General features: G+C 48.9%; 3 protein-coding genes across 3 annotated transcripts; all 3 read right to left on the minus strand.

Annotated features, from left to right (window-relative positions):
• Window positions 1-8,539: 8,539 nt before the first annotated feature.
• Window positions 8,540-9,107, minus strand: FIESC28_02828 (uncharacterized protein; the record flags this gene model as incomplete). The annotated part of the gene is made up of 2 exons (XM_031156977.1): window positions 8,540-8,819; window positions 8,998-9,107. The coding sequence occupies 2 exons, from the start codon at window positions 9,105-9,107 to the stop codon at window positions 8,540-8,542; spliced, it is 390 nt and encodes a 129-aa protein (XP_031018929.1).
• A 4,489-nt stretch (window positions 9,108-13,596) lies between these two features.
• FIESC28_02829 (uncharacterized protein) lies at window positions 13,597-13,941 on the minus strand (the record flags this gene model as incomplete). Its single annotated transcript, XM_031156978.1, has 3 exons — window positions 13,597-13,622; window positions 13,690-13,784; window positions 13,835-13,941. The coding sequence occupies 3 exons, from the start codon at window positions 13,939-13,941 to the stop codon at window positions 13,597-13,599; spliced, it is 228 nt and encodes a 75-aa protein (XP_031018930.1).
• Window positions 13,942-19,391: 5,450 nt separating this feature from the next.
• Window positions 19,392-19,672, minus strand: FIESC28_02830 (uncharacterized protein; the record flags this gene model as incomplete). The annotated part of the gene is made up of 2 exons (XM_031156979.1): window positions 19,392-19,486; window positions 19,534-19,672. The coding sequence occupies 2 exons, from the start codon at window positions 19,670-19,672 to the stop codon at window positions 19,392-19,394; spliced, it is 234 nt and encodes a 77-aa protein (XP_031018931.1).
• Between the last annotated feature and the right edge of the window lie 3,044 nt (window positions 19,673-22,716).

Below are 22,716 nucleotides of genomic sequence, written 5' to 3' on the forward strand. Positions count from 1 at the left end.
TTGACTTTTGCCGGGGCCTGCTCTTCAATGACTGATTGGAATGCTTCGGTCTCCTCCTCGGCATCCAGAGCTACGAGGCAACGATGGACCGTTGCCCGTAATTCCAACCCCTAGTAACCGACAATACGATAATCCAGGAATAGTGACGGGTCGGCTTACGTTTCGGCAGTAGTCGCTGCCTTGTTTCCTCGAAACGACAGGCAGAACGGAGGATGCTCTTCAAACATCTGGGCCTGTGTAAAAGAGGTTGTTCAGAGGCGTAGGTGATGTAGGGAGGTTGCTGGACAGCAAGACCGTCGCTGATATGGTTCGTGGGGATTCATCAAGTGGGATGACGAGAACACTTCCTCTAGAGGAAGAGAAGCCGGGAGCAAGGCAGCAAGAGGTTTCTGGACTTGCATGGAGAAGATGTTCTTGCCAAGCGATTGCGCATAGCGCGACAATTCTCTATTATCCACTGACAGTGCACACCAGCCCACCAGTCGTGATCGACGGATCTAGCCTTTGAACTGACCGGAACCTGCCTAGACTGAAAGCATTACAGCAAGCGTTGATAAATAGAAGGACCATCAAAGGTTGGTATTTACCAGCCTTGAGCTTTGAAGCTCCTTGTGCCTGCGACCGAGCCGAAAGTCTAGACTTGACTGAGCTCTCAATGTAAGATGGCGTCCGATAAGTTCTCATGCCAAATAATGTCAATCCCGCAACATATCCCGTGTGGGTAATTGGAAGACGCTGAGTGCACAGGATGTTCGAGTTCTTCGATTTATTCGAGTTAAGACTCCTCGACCGGCATCAAAACAGGATGTATCAACTTGTTGGAGAAGCCAACTATGACTCTCGTATAATATAAAGCAAGATACCGTCGTATCAGTGTCTCGGAGGAAAGAGGCTGGTGAGTGGTGATGAAAGCTTTTTCGCACCGAAATGAGTATTCCCAATTGTCGACGGCGACCTTCTGATAGGGAGGATGTGTACTGTAGCGCGTCTTTGGACGATTATATAGATATAGAACAGCGATAGCACCAAAGTTGAACATTGGGTACTCAGACACCGGGAAAAGATTGGCGTCGTCAGGCCAGCATTTCTTACATCTCTCTTGACGCAGAAGCCGGAAGCAAAGGTCAGGCGAGGTGCCCTCAAAACCTTCTTTCGTGTTACCAGTTGTTTGTATAGAGTAAGCGAGTTTTCTCACTTTGACGTGTGCAATCACGCAGTACTCGGGCAACGTATATATAGTGTCAAGGTGAGCTTTTCGCCATGTTGTAGCTCCTCCAGAACTGGTCGCCTTGAGGTCTAGACCATCAGATGAAGTAGTGGGACCAATACGAAGACGCACAGATGATATCATCAACGTGGTGGATTCTCTGTGCGACTCGAATCGCGTTTTGAGGCTTGCCCGTGTGGAATAAATGTATGAAGAAAGTGATGATGTTGAGTGCATTCTTCTCAGATATCGATTCAAGCCGTGGTTGGATAGATTTCCAAGGGCCTGTCTGCAATATATCAGGGGGTCTCGGGTGCAAAGAATGCTGGCCAACTGGCCGTGATCGATGTCGTTGTTACTGTTGTCTTCATCCCAATCATCTGGAATACTGTAGGAACCTGTAATGGCGTCTCATCCTGAGGGGAAAATGGCTTCCCAGATCGCGTGTCGCATTTCAGATGATCTCTCCGGGTAGGTCAAAAGTCTGGTCACTTTGGCATATGTGCTGAAATCCAGAGGGTTTTGGAGCACGATGCCATTTCGGTATATATTGTTGGTCTGTACGCCCTTAGATGATTCGAAGGTCAAGATAAGAGTTTCGATATTGGAGGTTGCATATCTCAAAACCAGCGGGGTTTCTTGTCATTCATGATTTCGGGTTTCCTCACACCTCTAGCATTTGGAAGTTTCCATTACGGTCGACCGCAGCCATGCGATCGATACTCCTTTCCTTCGTGTGTTGATCCACAGGGGGCTGACACGGTGCGATCGAGGTTGCTGCTCAGGGTGCGAGCTCTTACCCCGATTGTACCGGGTTGATGAGTCTCTGGCATTCTCATATTCCGTAAACTGGTAGTGCGCAGGGTGTACAAAGCCATGTGGCCCAGATAGAAATCCATACCATGGGTTATATATAACATTCGCGTTCGCGAAGCTCTTCGCGCGGCGAAATCGTTCCTCGCCTTTGCCAATTTAGATTTCCCTCGCCTACCTGGGAGTCGCCCCCAGGGTCAGTGTGCGGAGGTGGTGGTGGTGGCATGTTGGTGGCTGCCATGTGCGGGCAAGCCTATCCGTGTAAGGAATCACGGGCCTAATGCTGTTGGGACGCATCAATCTGATATCGGCCTCATCGTATTCCGCCTGTACACGGTTGAGCCAGGTTTTATATATACGACGTAGCGAATGGAACAAGGTGGCTAAAGGACATTTTGGCTGGGCAACTGCCTGTATAATATATGTCCCTCATGAGCACCACCAGATGAGAGGGTCAAGTCTCGTTGGCATTGATGCTAAACGTATGAGGACAGATTGCATTTCAGGTGACTCTATTGAATATATGTGAGGGTCAAGTATGTTCTGTCATCTAATAGGTAGTAAAGAAAAGGAGATTCGGGAGCTAAATTGTACTGATTCCGCTTTACCAAAGGAGACGAAAAGATCATTTTGGGTAGGCTGAGGTTTTCCTCAAAGTGATTCCGATGCGATTTATTTTGTCCCTTTGTGAAAGCTTGCAGAAGGGTAAGACAACGGCTTCGGACAGAAGAAGCTGAGTATGAGTGTAGTAGTATATGATCTTAGTTTCACAACGCCAGGGAAGTCTGTGTTGTGGTGATTGCCTTGCTTTACCAATTCCACATCTTTTGATAGAAGAAAAGTAAGGAAGAAAATGGCAGAAGGGTCTTTAGAAGGAGACCAGTTGAACACGCCAGCCGATCAATGCGAAACGGCATTGGAAGAATATGTTGACGGAAGAGTCGTGGGATTCGCACTTCTGTGCGAGGTGGTCAAATGCCGACTCCATCCAACTGTCGCTAAGAAACATCATCGCCGAGTCCTGGCATTCTACGAGATGGGCTTTGATCATTGATACCATATCTGAGGTGGTAAGTCAAAGGGTGAGTTTCCGGACAGACGTGCATGTTCCCAGTCTTTGTTCCAGTCCCAAATCCGGCCAGGCAAGATCTGCTTCAGGGCCTAGACGTTGACCCGGTCGTGGCCTCTGAAGAAAGAGGAAGGGCGACAAGGACGTGCACGTGCTCTCCATCACTGTCCCAACGTGCCGAATTGCGAATCGTCGAAAGATGACAGGCCTTGAATGGCCTTTTTCTGGGCCCCTGATCTCACATATCGCAATGCAAATCGTTCGCCGAGCTGTCCATCTAATGATGACACATGCAAACGTCGACAAATCGCATAGCAGTGTATTTGACTGCTCGTCTGTTCAACATACCATACGGCAGTTCGCTCGATGGCTCCGGGTTACCCGACGAAGAAGCCCATGTTTCTTTGGGTGATTGCTTCTGTGTCACTCAGATCGCCTGCTAGCTCACCAGGAAGGTAGGCAATGTCAGATTCTGTCACACCTCACTGCTAGAAGCATCCACAGTCCTGATCGACGATAATGGTAAACGGCCTGTCATCTTCCTGCATCTCGTGCTTTGGCTTTCAAGGCTGAATATCTTTGCCATCTCATTAGCTGGCGCGTCTCAAGCATCCGGTTTCTGAATGTACCGGCCAGCAGAAGTTGAATCCCTTGTCATATATAATAGAAACCTGGCGAGCCAAACCGTTTGATGCTGATACGGCTCGCCGCAGGTATTGATTGCATGAGCTGTTCGGTAGTAACCGTTGGTGTTCATGAAGTAACTGGCTCCGTTCAGCAGGTCCCGTAACCCCAAAGTGGCGGTGGTGGACGAAGCGTCCATGCTGGGAGCTAGGCGCGATGGCAGCAAGCTTTCGGGTGAGAAGGAAAGCAAATGTCCTCCTTTGCGACCCAGATGAGACTGTCTTTATATAAGAGTTCGTCCTTGGAGATCTGGAAAGAGCGAGTTCAGCGCTTTGATGAGTTATACTGGACTGATCAACGCCCACAAAGCAGCCGATAGCTCCATGAACAAGACTTTGTTCACGTGGCACCCCATCTACCAGCAGCTTGGCCGAAGAGTGATGCCATATTTCAGTGGACTGTGCCACCTGGCTATTGCGAGAGGAGGAGGGAGTGGCGACGTCTTGGCCTATTCTGGTCAAAGTATCCAGCTGACGCTTACCAGGGCCGCGTTTCGACTGCCGAGGTCCCTAAGACGAACCAGGATTGTCGGTCGCAATGTCGGAAGTCCAAACGTAAGCTTATATCTATGATCGCCTTCTCGACGGGACCTATAATGACGTATAGTTTATATAATGTTACCTGATCGTGTAAGGTTCGTTTATATGGACAGATGTAGTCGACTCGCTGTGCAAGGAATTTATGCGGTGATGCTCGTCCCAGGATGCCGTCCATAAACCCTTCAAAGAAGGAAAATATTCTTTCGAATTCAAATTCCGCGAACGATATCCAGTTGGCATGCTTAGGAAGGGGATGCAATCGCTCGGCGATGGCGTTGTACGTCTTATACATTGATAGAGGAATATTTCTTTCAGGCAATGAAATGAACAGAACGCATCAGGAGTGAAGACTGTCATTGATCGCCAAAAGGCCGTTCCCGTTGCACTTGTTGAGAAGATCGACAAGAGCCGGGTCATCGAGCTCAAACGTCTTGAACTCTATTTCGCCAAGCTCATTGGTGGTGTCTGGGCCGAATTGGAACGCATACAACTACTGTAACACAAAGAAAGAACATCTTGATGTGTTCACATCCAGCGCAGGCGTTGTACTTTGAAGATCCACGGAGGAAGGTCGATACACTCACGTCGGCGCGATCGAAAGGGAGGTGGAAGCTAGCAGTGTTGTTCTGATGACTGTACATTACAAAGCTTGCTGTTCCTGAAGAGGCATTAGTACCTTGATTAGCGAACGATAAGAATATGACTCACGAAAGTGTTCGACTTCTTGCTAGTCAGGCAATAATGGGAGCGATGAGCAGTACCGGCTCAGGAGAATGCGGACAAGAGGTGGTACAACGCAAGGGCGACCGAAGACATATGGTGGCTCGCCTCCAATAAATCCAGGCAAAATGATGCCGTTGCTGGCCGTAATTGACTCTAGTACTCGGGTGTTCATGATGAAGCAACTGAAGTACACCATGAACATCACCTCGTCTACATGCACAAATTTGCAAGACGCATGTGCACTTCTGCTGCGATTCTGCTCCGTAGAGTCAAGACGTATAGTATAGAATGCCAGTTTCACACTTCGAGATGTGGAAGAGGGCTTTTGCATGAGCTGTTCCAGCTGCGCCGCACACACCTCCCGCCGATGCCGACTGATATGTTGCTCACGTAATGTAACAGCGGGCGGTGATTGGGTATATATCGGGGTGGGCACAGGAGAACATAAGCTATACCGTAATATAAGAAACTTTCCAGCGGCGGATTTCGTTGCCCCTTCGGAGGGTCTATAGTCCTCAGTCGAGCGCAAGAATCTTCAGGTTCAAGTGACACGCGAATTTCTTTTGTTTCGGGATCTTGAGCGGCTTTGTGGGGCGGTTTGCGACTATGTCGTTCATTCACAAGCGATTCGTGTATCGGTGGCTTGCGACCTATGAGGCATCTGAGGCATGGTGATGTCTCACAATTCGCCTCTCATCTGGGAAGCGATAAAGGACACGGAGTGTTTCTTCGATGTTCTCACAAGCCGGACGTCGAAAGCGATAGCAGGCGCTGTCCTTCCTTGCCCATGCGCATGGGCCCGGCGTCCAAGTGAATTGATGCGACCACCAATATCGATCCCCGTTGAACGGAGGTGAGACTAAGTCCATATAACGTCGCGACGTTGACGCACAGGCGTTCGACGAACTGGATGTGCTCCTCATCGAAAAGAAGCGCTGCAATATATACTCTCACTGCAAACGGGTTGGAGTGAGCATTGTCGTCGATCCGCGGCCGAGCAACCCATATGATAGCAAAGGAATAGCCTTGAACCTTTCAAGAACAAGTAATTGTACTCCCTTGGCATGTTTTAGGTCAGGATGTTACCGCTATGGCCAGTGACGGTTGTAGTGCTGATCTAAATGCATTAACCAAGTTCAAAGGTTGATGGATATGCCAGGACATACCTCCCAGATATCAGGAGCATGCGATGGGACTATGTGCTGGAATGGTATTCGTCTCCGATTGCCTTTCTCTTGACTAAACGGACAGGTATAACATAGTAGTATTCCCTTTGAATACGGATTAAGAATCTCTTCAGTGGTCGGCCCAAGGGCCACTCAGCAACGTCTGTCCCTTGTCTCTAGGTTGATATCGACTCGAATCATGGATCCGGACACCTCGCCATGTGATGCCTAGGAATACCTGGCCACGGCGGGAACAGGGACACTGTATTCCCTCAACGACGATTAGCAACTTCATGACTTCTTCACTATAATGTATTAGTAAGAGATAAAGATGGTGGAATACGGAGATTGCTGGACATCAAGCTTGTGGTTGGGGAATATGTTCGGTGGTGCGATGGTGACTTACCCACTGTGCACGAAGGCTATATAAAGGATAATACCGTCTAGGAACTAATGTGCGATAGAGATTGGATGTGCATCCGGATGTATGTTACTAGGAATCGCAACCAGCCTAGATGTTGATGTCCAAGGCGCCCACCTGACATGTCGTTCCCAGTGTTGTCGAGTCGGCGGGTGAGTTGATACTCAGGTTATGTTTTTGTACATCTCATACGACAAGGCTCAGCGACGAAGGATACCGTGGTCATAAATATGAGCACGGTAGCCGTTGGGAAGAGGGATGTTGTTGTCGTGCTAGGCACAAACATATGCTTTGGCGTAATCCCAAAGCTTCTCCAGTGGCTCCCAGGTGGTATGGATCTGGGAGTGACTAACCCACTGGACCCGATACTGGGTGTTAGGAGCATTGCCTTTGTACTTCGAGATGTTAAAGACATCTCGCAGAAGGCATACAGAGAAAAGTCCAATATTAGGAGCTTACAAAGTATACTATAATATGAAAAGACGCTCGGTGATCTCGAGCACAGACATAGTCGGCAACCGCATATATCGTATCTGCTGTCTTTTCTGTGGATCTATCAGGACTAAAAACTATATTAAATTGTTAAAATTACCTCAGGGAGATAGGATCAGATTGATGGCAGGCCATTTGACCTCTGATGTGTTTAACACATGCTGTCGGGAGTCAGTGGGTGCGCTTGTCGCCACAACCCGAGATGCTCGTCGGCGGGATTGATTCTCTAGTATAGTATATAAACCTATACCGCCATCATCATCGATGTCTGGCACGGTGGGTTCGAGCCTTGAGGAATCGTATCTTCAACGAGCTGAGTGTGGTTCGATCACTCGCTGCTTTGGCGCCCGTGGTCTTATTCCGATCTCGTGTATACGATCGCCAGTAGTTATACGGGAGGCGCGGTTGTTTTCAGACTGTCCACGGCTAAGTGATACGATGAATCGGTATCGCAGAGGCAAAGCAGAGTGTCGATCTTGGCTTTGCGCCAGGTCTCGAACGCTGCCTTACAGGACTCTCGCCCAGCGAGAGCAGTAGGTTGTAGTAGTGGAGATAACACTTTTCCATGGTCGACCGTGGCGTTGTGTTCGACGAGCGACCAAGTTCTGCCGTTATATAGTGATCGTCGAAATAACCAATCAGGGAACATTGCCCGAAACTGTGGGAACGCTCTCTCGAAACGTATGTGAGCATTGTCCTGCAGTTACAACAAGCGCGAGCCAGTTCGGTTCATGCTTTGCTTTAAATGGCGAGGTATCCTCGAGGTAAAGCCAGCTAATATATACCCCAATAGTCTCCAAAGATGATCGGTGATAGCTATTGCCCTCCTCATGTTGTAATGCTTCCGTGATGGGTCGAGAAGGATCTGCAGAACACCGATTCGAGAATGTTTCGCGTTTGGCATAGTGGCTCTGGGACGCATCCTATGCAGGGAGCCACTTGTCGATACGGCCAGCCGATTCAGAGGTACGAAACAGGGACCGAAGTGAGGTGATTTGATGATAGTATATATAAGTCGTTACAAGTGAAGGATAGCTCCAGCCCCCGGATGGCATCGTCGCGAATAATGGAATATCTAATCCACTGTACATGCACTCGATCCCACTTGTAGTTGAGAACCGTGAGGGACGGTGATAATAGAGACCGGCAGATACATGCATCCAGACAGACTTTAACGTTAAAAAACGTCCAGACGCAAAGCTAGGAATTCGTTTCTTGACAAGACGTCAAGTCACAAAAGCCTTTGAGCTGGGTATAAACAGACGCACTGAGACACGTCACAATTCCAGCTGTCTGTATTTTGAGAGTTAGAGGAAGCTATGGCTTGTTAGCATGATATGCCACAAGTATAATTGTGGTAGTGAGGAGAGACTTACACACCGGACAGGCCAAATAAGTGGAGTCTGTAGATCGATAGAACCATGTTCAGGCTTTCTGGCATCCGCGTGGGCAATTTGAGTCTGGGTCCATTGGCACATCAGTCGCTTCGACGGCGCGTGGGCCGGTTTCAAAGAGCTTGATCTTTCCTCCAAGATCTGGCATCTTTTCAGTGTTGGTGTTGTTGTAGACTGGGAGCAGTTCAAGACCATGTTGGACCAGGACATGTGATGAAGACGAACTCGTATAGGGTAAGAAACGCAGGATCAGGTAATTTTGGTCGTCTGAAGGCTCAGATAGGATGGCTGTCACTGGTTGAACCTCAGTGCTTTTAATGGTTAGCGCAACGGAATACTAGATGTGGTAATAGTAGGGGACATACTGAGCTTTCGGTTCACAGACGTCAGAGATGACGATAGTTTTCCTGGAATTTCCCTGCGAGGCCCATGGCCACACACGTGGCAACGAGGTTTCGGCAAGCCTTCGTTGTAAACCCGCAAGCATACCGCGCATCGATTCCTGCTCGAATAAACTTCTCCACAGCCAATACATACAGGTGTATAACAACGGCGGCATGGACTTGAACTCGAGCGAACACCGCATCCTGTGCAGACATTATGTAGTGTCAAACGAGTGGACTGATAGGCGCTGGAATTGTACTCTTGTGAATTGACACGATGAGAACGGATATATTGCTCCATAGCTTGTTGCCAGAATCGGTCGTACGAGCCGAGCTTCTAGAAACAGGCAATAGTCCCGAAGACTTCCTATGAGCGCGATCACGCTTATAGATAAGCTTCCTTATTGCTATCGTATTGCGAAACGCGCCGGCGGTTACTCTCATCACTTTGAATAGGATGAGTATTTAATAGACTTGCCTCATATTGGAGGCGGCGCTCACTGCAATATTATATAGCAGCTCTTCGACCTGCTATCGTAAGGCAGATATTTGATGCTTAGCAATAGCAACGGTTGCTATGTCTTGTTGAACTTGTAGACTGTCACATGTTTTATACTGACGGTGTTCGCCTTTCTTAGTGTGTGGAACATATTCGTAGTGGAAGAGAGGAGCAACGAGTGAAGCAAGGTCGGCTGGCTCGCGATTCGGCGAGCCTTAGCGACCTTTGGACCAGCCCGTTAAGACGAGGGCAGTGCTTCGGGACTTCGATGCTGACTTCCAACCCTCATGAGTAAATGGAGTTGTAGGAGCCTGTTCCAGCAGACTGGGGCCCAGAGAACGTTTGATCGAATGCGGCCTTGTCTGCAAGTTTGACTTGCCCCTTCGTATCATTCACTGTTCCCTGTATATATAACAAGGTTTTATCAATGGGAACGCGACAGAGAGCCGGCTCTCATGCCGCTTCTTCATGATGTCGACGGAACGGACCAGTCTGCTTCTCGGGATCTCCTGGGAATATTACCTGGAGCGTCTTCATAAGGGCAGTCGTATATATCTTTTTGACGGTGAAAGCCTTCACAATGGATTTTAATCCTTCCGTTCTCTAGCCGGCGATGTTGCATTCCTTGTGTAGAGGATAAGGGATAGGACTGCTGCCTCTGCTTTATATATGTGATGCAATAATTTATCTGAGCAATCATTCTGAATGTTTCCTGACAACTGGGTGTCATGAAGTCTTGGCTGAACGGGTAAAGGTATCGCGATCTTCATGGATGTGCAAAGCAGCGACATGATGGTCTAAGATTGCGTGTAATGAAGCAGTTGGGATGCCAAGGCTGCATTGCATCCGACCGGATTGTATGGACATCCGTGATGTAATATGATATAAATGCCAAAAAGCCCCAAATTTGACAGAAACTTGGCAGTCTTTATGTACCCCTCTGGGCTGTCGCGTGCCCAGGAAAGCATTGCTTGTACATCTGGTCGGCCAAGGCAAATATATATATAGGCAGGTTTAGACGACAAAATCCGATCATAGGGATGCAGTTCTTGTTTTCTGGATCAGTTTCTCATATCCCTTTCCCGCTGTTGAGCCGAGGATCATAATGTCGAATTGCTCGTGAAAGGGCGGTTCCGCCATTCTTCTTTCACCTCGATTGTGGTGCATGTGTTACACTTCTTTTTTCCACGACCGCGCTTGCAGGGCCGATCCACTTCACGGCAGAGTTGATAACTGTCATTGCCGACAGACATGTTGTAATAGCCTCGCGCTTGAACGGTGGGGGGCATGAACTTTACCCAGGGCTTCGAAACGGGGGAATCATCGAGTTTGGCGTGACGATACTCAATCTCTCGAATCTGGATTCGGCCCAGCAAACCAAAGATGTGGAAAACGTAGTCGCTCGTTTCGTACTGATTCGTGTGACTGGTGTTGACTGATATATACTTCGGGCAGAAAGTATTGCAACGCCATGTTTGTTGAACGCTGGGCTTTTCTCAGGCACCGTCGAGTCGCTTATCGGCAGAGGATCCGATACCGTAATGCTGGTTTCTGCTTTGATAAGTTTGTCCAAGTACTTTGCGACGAGAGCAATGAGCCCCTGGAGCTTACGATCATGACACTGACGATGTTCAATGTCGTCCTTGATGTTCTGTAGCACCGCGTAGGCCGACAAAGACTTGCGAAAGTCATCGTCTAAGAATGTGATGCACCTGTCGGGCATGGTAGGTCCTGACGAAGCACTCATACTTCCTGGACAACTCGCTGTAGTAGAGGCTAACGATCGTACGTCTAGTATATATAATGAATTGTGTGAAGCCGATTGCAGTTTGGCGATGGACTCTTCCTTCAGCACCAGCAGTATGCCTCGAAGATCGCCGGGTGACTGCTTGTGATGGCGTTGTCACTGTGGCCACCATATCCTCTAGTTTAGAACGAGGACAGTTGTTGGAGTACCGCTGGCAGAAATGATATCCAGGGACTGACGCTGAGGGACGACGATAGTGTTTGCGCATGTGCGACAGCTACTTCAGCAGTGGACTTGTGGTGCAGTCGGGCTAGTAGAAGGACGAATACAGAAGTGCCATACTGCTTGCCTTTTCCTTTGTCTTTTTCTGGTCGCTAGTTTATTGGGTTCACAAGGTGACTCATCAGTCCAGTGATGAGCTCCATAGGCCCGACTCTGTCTTCTAGTCGTAGTCTGTGTACCGTTGTGGACATAGGACGCTTGACAATTGGCCGTGGTCGATGTTGTCGCTGAATGGTTGTAGCATAGTCCATAGCGGCAGATGTACGTCCATGAACCTGGGTCACTAAGTCCGCTGGATATACTGAAAGTAATGACGCTTCAGTAGATGGAGTAGGCCAACTGTCAACCTTTGGTGCAACAGATGACTCCTTCTGCGGGAACGTCACGCGGTTATCGTCATCCGGGACATCGGACGGGCGCCATCGCGACCTGACGGTTATATAATTTCCCAAATCGCATTGTCTGTCGTTTACCATCCAGTAGATAGGCTTTGCTTTTGTCCTTGCGACCCCACGCCGGTGTTGGGCAATCCTTGGGTCTCAATATATATGGATGGTGCACACCCAATGTAGCATCAGTTCTCCCACTCTGAACGACAGGACTCCCAGGCTCTTATGAAGACGATCTCATGTGGCTCATCTCCCGTCATCAATTCGCTGGAGGGCTGTACGCGGAGTGGGCTGCGATTGGGGAGACAGCGAGCATGTCGTCGGTCGTTGAATAATGATTCTGCTGAGCGGTGCTATCAGGAGAGCTCGGGAGGGATGAGAAGTTGACAGAAGCGGTGCTGTTGCCAGCAACACTGCGACGGCGGCGAGGTGAACTTGTAGAGATCGTTGCCGGAAGCGAGCGCAACCTTGTTCCCAGACATCTCTATGTATCTGCTGGCGGGACTTAGACGACATTTTCCGGAGGGAAAATGAAGTGCTGCTCAACACCAAGACGAGATGAGTCGGGTGACGGTATTGTCGATAGGAGAGTGCCTGGGTGGTACGCCAAAGGTTGCTTTTACCTCTTCCCTATTGTCCATGTTTCATTGGGCAGCATGTTGGAAGTGAGGAGTAGTACATTGAGTGGTACTCCTTGTCCAGTGAGGAATCACGATGTTCCAACTGTCCGTCCATGATTCATCGGATAGAATGCCCGTAGTATATATGTCTTCGATCAGACACATATAATGAAGTTGGTCGAGATGAAAGAGAGAACTTATGTTCGGAATCGCATTTCGCCATGACGCTGACTTGGTGTGTGACAGCTCAAGGTTGGACCGGAAGGCAAGGTCGCATGTCTGTTCTCCGGCAATGGAAAGAAATGTAACAGGCGAGAATTCGCTGCCAAACATTTTCTTATCAAGGGTTGTCTTGTCGGAATTGGAATTCCTGCGTAAATCATGTCTTGGTCCTGCTCCGTACCAATTCATGGATTCCAAGCTTCCGGTGGTTCTCAAGCCATTCACTCATTCATCTAAGACAGATTGTGTTAGCCGCTATACCAGTTGTAAGTGGCGGATGAACAGTACCTGGAGAGAAAATGAAGCCATCTTCGAGCGTTTTCTCGGCCCAGGAAATGCAACCAGCGCAGCGGAAGAAGAATGGGCAAAGTCTCCCGCTGGAAGAGACGCCGAGATCACTGAATTGGCGAAACGCCCATGTCTCGATCTCTGGCGCAGCCACCTGATACAGGAAATGTGTTGAGAGAATTGTCACCCTCGAGACATGTCCCATGCTCCTTGTCGGGTATATATATAGCTCTCAACGTGGATGATGACAGCGCTCTCTGAACTGGTCTTGTAGTGATGATCTGTCCCTGGACAGCAAGCCACTTGACTCCAGAGGCACGTATAGGTACATGGGTCCTTGTTTGAGGAGTCGCGATTGAGCCTGGGAGATATGTTGCCGGTGAGTTGGTGAAATTGAAGGTTCGCAACGTAGATACAGGAGCAAAAGACGGATATGAACCATCTCGTTTAGGTCGCTAGGTTACTTGTCAGCTGAGGATAAAGATGGTACATTGACAATACGCACGCAATTGCATCTAGTGGGTTGATGTTCTTAGGGTTTCCGTCTATTTCGAGAAGCTCGTTTGTGTATACGATAATGGATGGCTTTTGATAACCCTTAGTGAATTTATTCCCTTATCCTTGATAGCCTTGTATTGGTTGTAGGTATAAATGACGTCTATTGGCGTAGGTATGTGCTGGTAACTATTGTGTTTGGGATCAGTTGAGAGTTTGTTGAATAGGTTATTAACAAATTTAATATGCTCCTTACTTTGGTGTTTGTTGCTACTGTTAGCTTTGGTTAGTGGGTTTTTGTAGTTGGTGTGTTGATGGGTTTTGATAACTTGTGAAGCTTTTGGGAGGTCGCTAGATTACTTGTTAGCCGAGTATAAAAATGATACATTGACAATACGCACATAATCGCATCCAGTGCCTCGCGGAGATGATCCGCAATACCTTGAACCTGGTTCTCTATCTTATTGCCAGTGGCTTTGTAGACCGTTGCGTCGGGTGTAGTGGCCATGATGGTAGATGGCATGATAGTGAGAGGTGAGAGAGTTGAGTCAATACAGAGCTGGATGTTACCATGCATCTTTTGCCTTAAGGTGCTTATCCTGCTTTTGCAGGAGGTTGACGACAGAAGTGGTGCAATCGTCACTGTTGAAGTCCCTGTGTTCGTCACGCCATTCCTTCGGCCACCTCTGGATTTGGAAGGTCCAAGTGTCAATTCGGGAGCCATGTTAGCTGCAGGTAGTTGAGAGACCACCTCCGGGCTCATAACCACTTGGAAAGATGTTTACAACCGAACCGCCTTGGCTTGCATTGCGGTAAGCTTGGAACACCCACCCCTTCTATCTCCGAAGGAGGGGTTTCTGGTTTGGCAAGGGCCAAATGATCTCCACGGCCCAGACAAACAGTAGTACTTGTATCGACTCGCCAAGACACCAATGCCAGTCTTGGAACAAAGAACGATGACCTCCACGGCTTGCATTTTGACGATGGGAAAACATACAGTATATATAATTGGTATAAGTTTCCTATTGCCTTTTACCACCACACAGATTATGGTATCGATGTTGTGTCTCGGCCATTGCTTTCCTTGTGCGGGTGTATGAGGAAGCGCAATAGAGTTTTGCGCATTGCTATCCCACTGTTTGCGACTGTTTTGGGGTATTGACGACTGAAATGTCGAAGTAATACCTGTGGGTATGTGTATATATATGTTCCCAATATTCGAAATGAAGTTGTTGCATTCTTCCGTCACACCATTGTTCTTGATGACGCAGAACAGGATAACCACCGATAGGAAAAGACAATCAGAAGTAATTCCAGTCTCATAACCATGTCATAAATAACAAAATCAGCCTCATCACCTTGCGCATTGTCGACAGTCTTGAGCTTGGTGCGACTCATATCTTTGTCGCTTGGCTCCGATGTGTCGTAAAATGCTTCGAGGGGTGAAGACCACATTTGTCTAAGTCCCCAATTCGGTGCATCTACCTTTCGCTGGTCATTGAGAAAGGGGATTGCTTCATGATGGGAGGGCTGTGTTGAGAGTGGCCTCAAGTCGGCCAAGGGGAAGAGTCAACAGCTTCGGCGTGTGAGTGGCTTTAAGAGTTGGCTCCTGAACGTTCAAGTCCCACGTTCATCTTCAAGTGACAGTTATCGATCGCAGTATGTCCAGGTCTGCGCAGCTCGCCATGTCATTACTTGCAGCGCGATGCGACGGTTGGTTGCATACAGCCCTCATTCGGATGTCGTGCTCAATCCGGTGGATGGGATCCTGGACGCGGGGTCAGCTCTCTCCTGTGAAGAGAGAAGCATATCACTAGCCGAGGTCATTACATCGCTCATGTCTGCGCCACTGTTGAACTTGATCTTCTAGCCAGTCGTAGGCTATCTCCGGACCATCAGATCGAAGAAGACGCGAAGGACGAAATGACTGGAGCTGGTTCCTGATCTTTCTTTCTCGGGAAGCCATCAAATGCTGGTCGGACCACGTGGTAGTTTGTCAAAGCTACCTTCTTCCATAAAGGGTGAGTCTTTGTGCAAGTCTCGAGATAGCAGCCCAACGTGCCGTATGATGGGTTTGCCATATTATCATCATGCGCCACGATATATCGGCCGATACCGGAGCAAGTATATAGTATATCTCTTGGTAAGGAGATTTGGGGGACAGTGAGTCCATCGACTCAGAAAGGTCTTTTTCAGATGTCCTTTCGTGGAGGAGTCTTCCTCAATGAACAGATGCCGTCGAACGTTTTTGCGAGGGCTGATGGAAGTCAGGATGTGAATATTGCAGATCGAGGCGATGACGCTAGGCCATTTCTCTTCTTCAGCGAGATGTAATCGTGACAAAGAAATAGCAGCAGAGATCTCGATTGGGTCTGGATGTCCATTGTTGTCATTCTGTAGTCGAATGCAGGAACGAGACGATTGAAGGTCAAGTGTCCGATGTTACGTATCCTACAACGCCCTGAGGCTGAAGACCAAACATGGTGGATGTGTCAACTGTCGGCCAAGGGCCGAGTCAATGCATACCTCGCCAGTATCCATCTCAGACCAGTGGCTGATTCTCCTTGAAGACATCCATACGCTGCTTGAGCGACATTCGTACTTTCAGGGACGGGCAAGCCGATGTACCTGAAGCTTCCAGTAGCGTGTCTTCTTTGTTGTACAGCTGGTACGCAGTTTCACACCCTCGCTCGAACTCCGGGTCAGGAAACTCGACTTGCCAAACCACTAGCTAAAAAGCGCGATCGTGCCGGTCTTGAACGCCTGTCGGATTATAGGCGTGACCGATTGCAAATACCAGCTGCCGACCAAAATACAATAATGACAGGCTCCTCACTCGCCAGCTCATCAAAGTCCCGAATGAGACTATCCTTTGACTCGATGAGCGAATTCTGATACGAATGTTGCATATTGATCAGATTGCTCGGTCATCAAGGTCAGAACCGGGTATGTGTGTTCATGTAGTTCGTCTTGGATCTTCCTCCGACGCCTGGGGCCAACAAAATGGGTCAGGGAAGACCCGGAGGCGTGCTGGCTTCCAAAGCAGTATGTTGTTCAAGTATATATATATGCGATGTCGAAGGTGTGTCCAGATCAGCCGGAGCCTAGTAAAGATACCCATGCACGCTGGGCCTTCGCGGGAACGCGACTGTGATCGCCCTCCGTACGGCCCCAGCATCGGATGCCTTCCCGATAGTTTAACAGGACCCGACTTGAACCATTATCATGCTAATCTCAATGAGCTTATTTGTGAGACAATCCTGCGTCTCCAATAGTTGAGATTCACTAGCGTGCTCTATTGACTTCTTCAGAGACGCGTAGGTGGTCTCATCATTCGGCTCGAGATACTGAATGGCCGGTATAGGGTAGTCAATGTTGTGTCTGAAGTTAAGTTAGTATAATTGGGAAAGGTAACCAGCTGTATGCGGGTGGCCTTACTAAATGGAGGTTGACTGTTCACGTTACGAGATAACGCGGTCTCTTGTACCCAGGGAAACCGCTCAACTGTCCAAGCCTCCCATTCGACACACCGTCCCCATCTTGTTGTCCGGGAAAGGAGTAACATCCAAACTTGCTTGTCTTGACTGGGCGTCCCGCCCGACAAGGGGAATGGCATCGCGGACTGTTGGTGTCTCGGCATTCAGCATGTGATAGTATGGCTGAAATATAGAAAGAAACAATTGGTTTTTCCTTGAAGCGTAAAGTCGTCGCGACAAAGATTGAATTACCGAAGATTGTTGTCTGCATCTGGAAGATGGCATCGCAAGAGAGCAGACATGACCTAGAGGGAGCATTCGCAAGCCTTTGGGCAGGCGCAAGTCGTTCTAGTTGTCCACAGCGGCATAGCAGTCCCGAGATAGATATACGTTGGCGTCGTAGTCGAATGCGCGATAACTGATCGTCCATCTGATTACCGGCGCACACGGTAGCTGCGTCTCACAGCCCTTCTTGCTGTATCCATACAGATTCAGCAGAGCTTATCGTTCATCGTTTAGTCACTAAAGGTGGCTTTTGGACCAGTAGCCATAGATTGTTGAATGGCTGCAACAAGTATCCGACTTTGACATGCTTGTTGAGAGCAGTGAGATGTCGATGGACGAGCCCGTGTACCACCACTGCCACTCCTCATTTTGAAGAGCTGCCTGTGGTGGCTGTAATCATGGCCTTGGGGAATTTCAGCAAGGCCAAACGTGGCCACTTCAGCTCGAAGTGAATATCTTCATATGGGGTATTGTTGAAGAGATTCCTCATCTGTGTATCCCAGGCTTGTTTCCGGGCTTAGAGGAGGCGCTGTTGCAGGCGGTGGTCGAATCGGACCTGACACAAACATCTCCTTGTTTTCGTTGTTCGTTTCGACTGTTGTACATCGTTAGCAAGAACAACTAGGCATAAATCAGGCCATAAGCATGGGGAACTATGTGGCGATATACAAAAGAGGTCATAGTAACGTACCATAGTGGTCGTCCGTAACGACGATGACAACACCCGCCCACCACGAATGCTTCGGCGGGCAACGGTATACTGCAAGTCGAACACACTCGATCTCCGTACTCGTCTGAATGTCTCCGTTACTCCTCTTGGGGTTGTTTGAGAGATACGTAGCTCGTTCTCGCAAACGTGTTCTCTCGGTAGATTTGAACGGATCGACAAGTGAGGGACTTGACCATCTTCTTGGATCCACATAAGCAGGAAATATATAAGCAGCGCAAGGCCATTCTTAGAGAGTATGAAGACATCTCAACGCCGCAGGAACATGTCGACCACTGCTTGCGTCTACAGACCACCAATATCGTCTTGTCAGACGAGCTGCTGCTGAGAGCAGAGGTATCGACTGACGTTTCGTATAGTATAATATATCCGGTGACCGCATATGAGACACTTGCACTCATAGTCAAGGCTGTCTTTTCGTTCGCGGATGCAGTTGAACCTTGCGGTTGCAACTTTCCGACACGCCTTGATTTTGGTCGGTCGGGTTGCTTGAGGTAGATTAATTTCTCAGCCCGACCCCAGGGGAGTTACGAAGGACATCTGGTTGTTGTTCGAGTTTGGTGTACAATCTGTACACCTCTCCATCATTGACAACTCCAACTGCATCGAGCCAAGCCATATATATATAATTTCAAAAGGAACGACGGCACAAGGCGTGGGTGATTCGAGACTGGAAAGGTGTGAGAAGGAAGATCGATCCCGGGATAGATTGTCAAAGTGTCGTGAAAGTTGTCGAACTTGTGCCATGTAGTAGCACACGACCAGGATTTGACCGGGTTGCCTTTGTTCCTCCCGACACTGACAAGGTCAGAAGAGAGAACTAAATGGCCTCTTCAGAGATGAACGTCTTGTAGTGAGCATGCTTTCTCGAACTGTCTTCGAGTTCAGAGCGAGAGCCAGGGAATTCCATAAGACCTGAACCGCTGTTTCCCTCAACGTATGGGCAAATATGCTCATTGATGTGTGCAAATACACGCTTAATAGCGGCAGCTTCTGTGTTTTGCGGCCGTACATTCTTGACCCTCATGAGTGAGTGGTAACGGAGACAGTTTGCGGCTGCGCAAAGGTAAGTTTGCCTTTGGGAAGCAGGGTTGATTCCTTGCAGATGTCCACATGGAGTTCCACAGTTGACTCTTGTGGTCCAAGAACATAGGGATAGGTATCTTCACAAGTATTGACGTGTTCAGGGTGAAAAATGCCTTGGTGACGCCATCTCCAAGGCTGTTATTTTCTTTGTACACATCACTGTATGGGGTTAGCTGTGGAAATCGAAATGGGAATTAGTAACATACCAACGTAGCCAATGTGATTAGTGTAGTCAGCAGCGGGTTTGGGATTGTTTGAGGGGATGGGAAGTTCCAGCTCCGAGTCGCTTCTTATATATAAAGGAGGAAGACCTTTCCAATGCCCAGCAAGGCGATGTGATGCTGTTTAAAGCCCGAGACAACGATATGTGTCAACGGGTGCCTTCTAGGCATGTCGATGGGTTTTCAGGAGGGACTGTGTGAGTTTAGGGTCGAAGCCCGAGACGATAATGTTCGTCATGGCGGGAACAATGTCTGATACTAAAGAATGTTAGCTAAGGACATTAGGATAGGGATGGATAACGTACCGACACAACCGAGATAGCTTGTATAGTCAGCTACAGTCTTGAAGCCATTGCATGCTGCTAGGATACGGGCAGATCCAAGGTCCTTCTTGAATGTGTAGGGAATCCGTATAGTTTTGGCATACTTTGTGGCTTCCCACATGTCCTAGTGCTGTAGAGGAGTTACGCTGTAGTGCGGATGCGGTGGGGGAGCGATCGAATAGTCAGACTCATGATGCTAGCTCTGAATCATGACACTCGAAATTCCCAGATTACGTGGTTAAGCTCGTGCTTCGCAGTTGTATATGGGACACTCTCCTCTATCCTTTTGTACCTTTATTGGCTTGTTTCTTCGGGGTGTAGAAGGAGGATTAGCGTTAGGTGCATTGTCATGAGGGGATGGTGATGACATGTTGGATAGTAGAGTATGTTGACAGAGAAAGAGGTGGGATGATGAGACTGCACGTTGGGTGATAGGTTATTTGCTGCATATAAGCGGTTCCAGCCGCCGTTTGGACTTCTGGCGGGCCTTTCCTCTCATGAAATGATTTCGCCTAGACGAAGTGATTTCCCAGCCCGGTCCCAGGAGATTGTGGTGCCACACCTGATCGTTGTTCGACTACTTGGTACAGATCCTGTACACCTTCCCATCCGTCGTGCGGCCGACTAAAACATCGGGGTATATAAGGGGGGAGAAAAGCACGGGATATGGCGTATTGAGCCGGAATTGACAAAAGGTCCAATCCCAATGTTGTTGTTCCAGATATATAATGCCTTGTACGTTCTCGCTGGGGTATTGAGAAAAGCACAAGTTCTTCCCAGGTAGGGTTCACCTGACCCAGCCATATTTGGGATAACTTCAAGTCTGGCGAAGAACGCTAGGATGACTTAAAGGATGGAGGCTCAGAGGCACCAGTGGGCGGAGAGGGTCCATCGATGTATATATATATACCACACGCAGCCTTGACAATGGTAGACGCAGCGATGCCAGTAGCTCGCTTTTCTGGGAGGCACTGCCGAATATGCGGCAACTGCGTCTCCAGAGACCGAGGAATTGGAAAGGTCCGAATGGGGTGTGCAGCCCAAGCCCATCTTCGCTTGACTCAAAGTAAACTGGTCTGCTCGTATACATGCTCGAAACTGTTGTAGTTTCCACAAACAACGCTCTGGTGACCTAAGAAGCCGACAGACCGCTTGATGTTAATTTTTGGAAGTTGGCTCTCCTGTAGGCAGTTTCCTAACGTCACAGGCTCATCTCCGAGACTTCTATACATTGGAAGACTTGTTTATGCTTCTGTTTCCTTGTCGGGGCAGAAGCAAGGGGCAGAAGAAGCTTCGAACGAGGACAGGCCTTAGGCAGGCAGTCGCCATGGACGGACAGAGACAATTGACGTTGAATCAATCGTGATCGTCGAGCAAAGCGTGAAACTGACTAATATATAATATAGACACAACAGGGTGGGTCCTGATTGCGTCGCGCGATCCCCGGTAGTTCTGCAGGCAGTTCTGCAGGCTTTGCCCGGGTGTTGTTCGTCGACTCGGCGCTCGGGTTTCTTGGGTAGCAGTGCTACTCGCCGAGTAAGGGGCCAACTTGAGGGTGCTCGGGTTCTCGTGCTAATTCCCATTCAATTTCAGGAGAAAGCAATGAGGCCATCTTTAAAAGACTCCCTTTCTTGGTTCATCCCATGCGGATGGCCACGGCGACTCGCCACCATCGTGGCGTCTGGGTATGTCTTTGCAGCCTTACCACCTTGGCTGTGGCCAGCTAGCGCGCTGTTCAGACACACATGGCAGGGCATGTCGCGCCGCACTGCATGGCTACCCAGACATTAGAGCCTCAAAGCTGGAAAACGAACTGCGCAACTTCCACACGCCCACCCGCTGCAATATTTGCTTCTCGCTCCGGCTGAAGCATACAATACCCAATACCAGTTTTTGGATCTTGTTGCTCAGGGCTTCTTCCGGCTACCGGCCGAGGCTCTTATTGCGGTCCGTGATCGAGGTTGTCAAATAGCCGTTGGCAGTCCTTGACAAGACGAGAAAACGGAAACGGACCGTTGTAGAGGTTGGAATCTGTATAGGCGACCATGGTAAGATGTTCTCCCAACCCATGTGGTCACTAATCATTTCAGCAGTCGATAATATATATAGGATAGACAGAACGTTAGCATGAGATGGTCCCTTCTGCCTATTTCATGAATTGCAGAGGGTATTGCAACAGTATCCCATTCCGGCAAGCATGGTTTGCTCGTAGGCCTTTGAATACCTTTGCCTCGTGTGTCCGGTTCAGACGGCAGCATTGACTCGAAGTCTATTCGTCTGATAACAGATCAATAGTTACCAAGGCTGCGTGTGTTCCTTCGGGATCGAGAGTTTTCATGTGCTAGGAGAGGATTTTTAGGAGATACCAGCATTATCGCATGTCGGTGGCTTTGAACTCCGCCCAGTTGGGCCCGAGTCTGGGCCCCAAGTGTTGCATCGCGGCTTCGCCTGAGTAATGCATCATGGACTGTGTGATAACCATAGGTATAACGGCCGTCGATCTAGGTACAGGCGACGGATTCACCCGGATCCCTCATTGCCTCGCGAAGTTTAATCCTATCGGCATCAAGGTCGGCATCAATTACAGACCGGCTGGGCAGGGTTCAGTGACGAACCATGCTTCCTGTTCCAATCATCCCCCGTTGTCTTCACCGCGACCCTGTTCGAATGCTCGACACAGTCAGCTCAATCATTGACAGAAAGGTTTGACGTTTCGTGGATAAGTATATAATTTGAACTTCTAGTTCCTTAATCTCTGCCATCCTCCTGCTAGGATGGTCTTCGAGATCGAAAGTTGGCGTGAGCATTCTTCGCCGCGGGATTGGCTTCCCTGCCATGCCGATGTATAGTATACGGAATGTCTTCAGGATTGGCTGAAGGTGCTCATAAGGCCGTCGAAGCCCATTCATATCGAAATAGGCTCGGATGTACTGTTCATCGAACCCCCAAGCATACCCATACTGTGTCCTCAGTTGTTGCCGGGTACTCAATCCGCTGAATGGGGAGCTTTGTTGGTTTGTACCTCAGAATCTTGAATGGTCGATATTCCGTAAAGCCGGTAGTGCTGTTGCATCGGCCACCTTGCTGATCCCGATAACGTAAAGTAATCTCGGATTCAGCTCCTGCACGTTGAATTCCTATTCTCGCGTTGTCTGACCACCTCGA

This window comes from Fusarium coffeatum (assembly GCF_003316985.1).
Source record: "Fusarium coffeatum strain FIESC_28 chromosome Unknown BRIP53273_contig_61, whole genome shotgun sequence".
Taxonomy (NCBI): Eukaryota; Fungi; Ascomycota; class Sordariomycetes; order Hypocreales; family Nectriaceae; genus Fusarium; species Fusarium coffeatum.